The following is a 7,029-nucleotide window of genomic DNA, read 5'->3' on the forward strand; positions in this document are numbered from 1 at the left end:
AATCTGAAATACTTCCATCAACTGGTCAACACAGCCTTCATGTCATTTTCTCAGTTATTGCTTTAAAACGTTCACATTCTACTCTTAGAAAGATTCTGATTCTTAATCTGTTCTCCAAGCAAAGGAAGCCTCTGCCCACCCAGACCCCGCTCTGATCTCAGTGTCTTTCCTCTGGGTTCCCTGAGCTCTCCTGTACGGCTCATCCCTGTCCAACACCCTCAAACCTGTTGAGTTGCAGCCTCCTCCCCGATCCTCTTCCTGTGCCCATCTCTCAAATGCTGGTATTCTTCAGGGTTTAGACGCAGACCTTCCTCTTTGCCTCCTCCACAGCTGAGTCCCTCCTCACCCAGGCTTTCAGCCTCCAGCTGTATGCTCATAACTCCTCATCTATGGCTCTGTCTCAGCCTTCCCTCCTGACCTCCAGAGCCATAATTCAGGTACTCAGGGACATTCCCACTTGAGTGTCCTGCAGGCCTCACTGTACATCATAATGATATAAAAACCTGCAATCATGACTTCTCCCCACTTCCACATCAGCTCCTCTCCATCTGCTTGTTCCATAAACAACACTACCATCTCCCCTGCCGGCCCAGTCTGAATGCTGGGAGTCATCTCAGAGGATTATCTTTTCATTATAGCTCATCTGCCCCCGCCCAACTTTCAATTTATTAACCAAGACCTTTTAATTATCCCTGGAATCTCTCCCAACCCTCTCATTCTTACCATGTGGGTTCGCTTCACCCTCATTATTTTACTACTGGGTAACTGCAGTCACGTCCTAACCGGTCTCCCTGCAGCCAAACTCTCTCTGTCGGTCCACCCTTTATCCTGCAGTCAGAGTGATCAACTGAAAAAGCCAATCGGGCCACGCCAATGCCCGCCTTGAAATCCTTTAGAGATTCGTGCAAACCTTGGGTTCCTCAGCGTTATATACAATCCCCTCCTAGCTGAACCCCTGCTGGTCTGTCCAGCCTCACCTTTCCACATTCCGCACGCAGAAACACATGCAAGTCTCAGGAATGTGAGGCACATTCTCTGCTGCACACCACTGTTTCCATGCCTTTTCCTGGCGAGGGCTCCTGTCTGCCTCTTACTCCTTTTTCTTCTTCCTTTTTTTTTTTTGGCCGGGGTGGGTTTGAAACTGCCCCCTCCGGTAAATGGGGCCAGCGCCCTACTCCTTGAGCCACAGGCACCGCCAGCTTGCTCCGTCCTTTTGACTCAGTACCTATCTGTCTCTCACTCCTTTTTAACTCAGTACCGCCATTAAATTATCACCTTGGGGAAGGCTGCCCTAAGTATCGCCTCCCACCTGCCCTTTGTTACCTGCTATGCCTAAGTTCTCCCAGAGCACTGATTTTCAATTGGTGTAGGGTGAAAGGATCTTAGGTGTGCCGTGAAATTTTTTAAAGATCATTAATTATTTTCAGAAGAAGTTCAAAGCACAGGTAAGTACATTCTTTCTCTTACTCTTTTTTTTTTTTTATCAGCATAATTTAAGTGTGCTGGGAAAGTTTAACTACAGGTTCAAGTGTGCTGTGAGATTAAAAAAAGGTTGAAAAACATTGCAGAGAGATGAACGATCATGGTGTTTGTCATTCATTCATCTGTTCCTCTGCTAGGCAGTGAGGTCCTCGGGGACAGGGAACAAATAGTATTTATCTTTGTATTCCCCAACGGTCAGCGCAAAAACCAACATATAGTAGATGGTCATTAGATACTGAAAGAATCAACAGTGATATAGGTTTTTTTGTTTTTAATTGAGACAGAGTCGTGCCATGGAACCACAGCTCACAGCAACCTCAAGGTCTTGGGCTTAAGTGATTCTCTTGCCTCAGCCTCCCTAGCAGCTGGGACTGCTTCACCACAGTAAAGCAGTTGCATTGTGTACCATCCACCACAATGCCCGGCTATCTTTGTTGTTGTTGTTTTAGCAGGCTCAGGCCGGGTTCAAACCCACCAGCCCCGGTGCATGTGGCTGGCACCCTAACCGTTCAGCTATGGGTGCCCAGCCAACAGTGATACAGCTTTTATGAGATAGTGATGTCTCACTTTGGCAACACTGAATTTCACCCATTCAGCCTTGTGGTGAAAGACTCAAGAACAACTTCATTACCTCCAACTTAACCTTCAACCATCATCATCCCCAGAGGAGGAGAACCTTCCACCCATATCCTCCAGGTACCATCTCAGCCTGCATGTCAAGATGCATCCTGCTCCCCAAATTTCCATGTCTGTCTGAGAGTCCAAATTACTCCAAGCCCTGGCTTCTTCCTTGAACACCAGTCACAGAACTCCTCGATACTTCCTCTCGGATGCCTAAAAGGCATGCTCAACTTACCATGAGCAACCTCAAATTCTTAGCTTTTTCCCTCAAACCTGCAGTTCTCTTCCTTTCAAAACATGGCAGTGCCTTCCAACCTGTTGCTCAGACCAAAACCCACATTTCTCATAGTCCCGGAGTGCAGCTCGTAGCTGTGCAAAGTACATCCAGAATGCAACTCCTCCTCCTCGTCACCATGGCTCCCACCCTGCCTGATTACTGCAGCCCTCCTGGCTGGTCTCCTGCGTCACACAGATTATACTCCACACAGCGGCCCTGTCACCAGCTCAGGCTTCTCCATCTATAGCTATCCAGTGGCTTCTCATTTTACTTAAACTAAAAGCCTGGGTCCTTTCAGGGGCTGCTGAGACCTTGGGTGGTTATTCATTATTATTCCCCTGACGTCCTCTCCTGGTTCTTGCCCCTTCTCGCTCTGCCCAGCTATACTGGCTTCCTTGCTGTTCCTCAAACATGCTGTGTCTTTTCACTTGCTGGTCCCTCCATCTAGAGACTCTTCCCCCAGACAGTCATATATTTCTTCCCTTTACAGCTCCAGGTCTCTGTTCAAATGCCACCTTATCAAGCAGGTCCTCTCTGACCTCCCTTTTAAAAGAGCATCTCCCCACTGTCACTTTCTATCCCTTCACCCTTCTCTAGTCATTACAGCATATATATTTTGTTTGCATTTATCTGGTTATTTATTTACTGCATGCTTTGCCTCTCTCTATCCCCCAGCCACCACCCTGGGAAGACTCTTTGCCCTCCAGGCATCTGGTCCCCCAGTGTTCAGCAGATGGCTTGGTTCCTGATCACTCACCAACCGGGAATTATAGACAGGTGATTTGATGGGTGGGGCCACTGAGCAGTTGATTCGCTTCTCCTTCTGGCGTCGGTTGCAGAACCAGACCCTCACCACCTCCTTCTCCATGGACAACTGCTCTGCAATCATGGAGATTTCCTCTGAGCTGGGTTTGGGGTTCTACAGGGACCAAAGGGACAGAGTATGGTCAAGAGAAGGGAACTGGGCATGGGGGACAGTGTTCCAAAGAAGCAGGATAAAACATAGGGATCAAAAGCTTTATAGTCACATCTAGGATGGGATATTGGCCTTATCAGGTATTTGCTGTGTGTCCTCAGGAAACATTCTTAACCTCTCTGAGCCGCAGTCTTATCACCTATAGAGTGAGAATAATAATGCCTACCATATAGGATTATTGTAAGGATTAAATGAAAAAATGTATGTATACTACCAAGTACAAGGCCTGCTACAGAGTATAGGCTCCATAAAGGTACCAGCTCTTCCCCCACTTCTTCCTCCGGGAGCACGTGTGAGGAGAGGAGCCTGTGGATGAGTTATGTGGGGTGGGCAGAATCTCCAGAACTCGTGTTCTCCTCCATGTTCCTTCTTCATGCCCTGACATCCCTCTCCCTTGTCATTTCTTCTTGCTCTCCTACCTCAAAATGGGAAATGAGAAAGCCGAAACATGGAGACCCACCAGGACCTGGGGCAGATATAAGGTGGTCACTCCCTTGTTCTGGGGCCTCCCAGTGGCCTTTGACTCTGGCCCCTTTCTCCTACTCCTACACCCTCCCTTAACCTCCCCGCTCCGAGAAGCCTAAAAAGAAAGAAAAACGAATTCCTGTCTTCCTGCCAGCAGGATGTGGCTACCAAGTCCTCAAGCCAGATGCATTGGGGGATCTGCTGAGGCCTTCAGAGGCACGTGGTACCAATGGAGGCTCTGCAGATGGGAACTAAGGGCCCTGCCTAGAAGCTGTTTAGAGCACACCTATTGCTCCCTCTTTTCTCCCTTGGCTCCCACGGGACTCATAGCTTCCACATACTGGCTCAAGAATAAGCTTTTGCTACAAGTTAAAAAAACTGTGTGTGCACAATATGATTACAAGTATTTGTGCATGGAAAAAAGGAAGAGAAGGAAATGCATTCAGATGGCATTTGGTGGTAGATTTTTTTCTACTTCCTCATACTTTCCACATTGTTTACAATGGGGATTTATCACATTACATTTATAATTAGAAAAATACAAAATGTATCACATAAAAAAATAGACTTTTGTTGTTGCTCTTGAGACAGAGTCTCACTCTATTGCCCAGGCTAGTGTGTGGTGGCATCAGCCTAGATCACAGCAAGGTCAGACTCCTGGGTTTAAGTGATCCTCCTGTTTCAGTCTCCCAGGTAGCTGGGACTACAGGTGCCCACCATGACACCTTGCTAATTTTTCTATTTTTAGTAGAGATGGAGTCTCACTCTTGCTCAGGCTGGTCTCAAACTCCTGAGCTCAAGTAATCAATGTACCTCGTCCTTCCAGAGTGCTAGGATTACAGGCGTGAGTCACCGCGCCTGGTCCAGAAAATAGACAATTTATATACAATGCCTTGGCTTTGCTCCCTGCACAGTCTTCTGGGACCCCAGATCCCATTCTTTAAATCTCCCAGTGAGGAAAACAATGGTCCCTAAATAGATGTCAGGGCAAGAAGGGTCAGTGGGGGAAGAAGTTCCTGGAACCAAGAGGAAGGGCAGCCTTTCCCTCAGATACCTGGGTGCCTGGCAAGGGACAATGTACTTTCCAACCATTTCCCAGGGTGGGAGGAAGGTGGAGGGGTTGATGGCTGGGGTGGGGGTGGGGCGCCTGTGCCTGCAGCCTGGCCCACCTGTGTGAAGCGGCCCACCCACTTCCACCCAAAGGAGCTGCTCACATCTTGAAACCTCTTCTCCAGGGTCAGGCGGATGTTGGTCTCAATGCTGGTCCGTTTCTTCCTCTTCCTACCAAATACTTCACTGAGGGTGGGATAAGAGCTGGGCGTGCTCCCCGAGGGGTCTGATGGAGAAGACTCTGTAGGGAAGCGAGGAACAAAGGAGGCTCAGAGAAGGGGGCAAGAGGCCAGTCCAGGGCCTGCTTAGTGGACTTGAGGTCCAACAACCCCTCCTAGTGGGCTCTGGGGTGGCATTTTCAGGAGCAGCCCCACCCCCGGGGCCCAGAACAGACTGAACATCCTGCTTCTCAGTGCTCTGGGCAAAGGTCCTGCCTGACCCGCACAGCAGCCCGCCCAGTGTTTGCAGTCATGGTTCAGGGGTGCCCAGACATCAGCGGCATGCGTGGGTGTGAGTGGGTCCTGGCAGGGCTCCTCCGAGTAACCCTTCTGAGTCTGTTTTTTACAGATATGCCTGGATGTGAATGCTGAGTAACATGAGAAAGGGGCTTCTGTGCCACTTGGTGGCAGAATGTTGGTGCTGGAGCCATTTTCTTGTTGGTGCAAATGTTGGCTACGTCTGTATGACCCACAGGAGGGATATCCCTTAGGAAGGATTCAGATTTGAGTATCAGATGGGGATCATACAATAAATGATCTAGGAGGCTCTTTCCTAAAGAGTCTCAACCCTCTGATCACTTCTGTCACTTTGGTGCTTTGATAAAAGTCATCTAAGGGATAACCTGTTAGGGGAGCGTCATTGCCCGCCCCCTGCTTCTGCACAGAGGGACTGTTAGGGGAGTGTCTTTGCCTGCCCCCTGTTTCTGCACGGAGGGACTTCTGCCAGGATCACACCACTGGCTGCTCAATCTGCCCCTCTTCCCTCCACGGTAGCCACTAACCCTCAGGTATCCACTGGATAGAGCCCAGCCCTGGGGACAGGTTCACTCCCACCCTCTTCACCTTGGCTGGTATTTCTTGACCAGGAGTGATTATATTCCACCACCACTCCCTTGGGGACATTTTGGGGTGTTTCAACTGGGGACAGGTGCTACTGGCAGTTAGTGGATAGAGACCAGCAATACTGCCAAACACCCTACAATCCCAAAGCCAGACTCCCACGACAAAACATTACATGGCCCCCAAATATCCATAATGTTGAGGTCGAAACCCCATCCTAACACCAAACTCATCTATTCATCATTCCCTGTCCCCTGTGTCTTATTTCTCACTTGGTTCCAGACTCAGGAGGAGAAGAAACGGGTGTTATGCATTAGCCCCAACACCATCAGGTCACTAGCCTGTCCCCTCCGGAGTCCTCTGGGGCTCCTCCCATCCTCATTTCCCCCAGGCCTACCTGCATCATTCAGCCACTTCTCCAGCAGCGGCTTGAGCTTGCACATGTTCTTGAAGCTCAGATTGAGGGCCTCAAATCGCGAGATGGTAGTCTGGCTGAAGTCATTGCCATACAGCTTCCCCATTGCCAGCCCTACGTCTCCCTGTGCGTGGGGACCGAGAAGGGGGGACATGAGAGACAGCCTCCTCCTCTTCTATGCCCACTCCCCCACCATGCTAGCACCTATCCCATACCCAACCAGAACCTCCTAGCACTCACCCAGGCCCTCAGCTTTTTTCCAAGTCTTCTCCCTCTAAGATGAAAAATTGATTTATTTCTCTCTAGACTCCAAGTAGACCGTGTCTAGGAGCTCAGGAGAGCCAGCCCCCTGCTTGACTCTTAGTCTTCTCACCTCCACCAGCAATGTCCTCAGTCTTCCTATCAATGGCAACTGTGCCCTATCCTCAAGGAACTCAGGGACTTGATAATCTAGGCCCCAAATCCCTGAGCCTCAGGTCGCTCTTGAAACCTGCCCTTGGGAAGCCCATTCCCTACTCACTCAACTCAATTTCTTCTGTCTCTCCCCAAACCAAACCTGTGTGAAGCCCAGCTTAATGCGCCTCTGCTTGAAGGTCTTGGCAAACTTCTCCAGCTCCTCGAGGTC

The 7,029-nt window shown here is 49.6% G+C and overlaps 1 protein-coding gene across 1 annotated transcript in view; it reads right to left on the reverse strand.

Annotated features, from left to right (window-relative positions):
- The window catches only part of POU2F3 (POU class 2 homeobox 3), an 86,944-nt gene that overhangs the window by 7,538 nt on the left and 72,377 nt on the right, over positions 1 to 7,029 (reverse strand). The window contains exons 7-10 of the mRNA XM_023517351.1: positions 6,961 to 7,029; positions 6,387 to 6,528; positions 5,036 to 5,172; positions 3,138 to 3,299 (exon numbers count right to left, since the gene is read on the reverse strand). The exon at positions 6,961 to 7,029 is cut by the window's right edge and continues 1 nt beyond it. Coding sequence (XP_023373119.1) covers positions 3,138 to 3,299; positions 5,036 to 5,172; positions 6,387 to 6,528; positions 6,961 to 7,029 — 510 coding nt within the window. The remainder of the gene's footprint in view (positions 1 to 3,137; positions 3,300 to 5,035; positions 5,173 to 6,386; positions 6,529 to 6,960) is intronic.

Source organism: Otolemur garnettii, unplaced genomic scaffold (genome assembly GCF_000181295.1).
Source record: "Otolemur garnettii isolate 467f Iridium unplaced genomic scaffold, OtoGar3 scaffold00108, whole genome shotgun sequence".
NCBI lineage: Eukaryota > Metazoa > Chordata > Mammalia > Primates > Galagidae > Otolemur > Otolemur garnettii.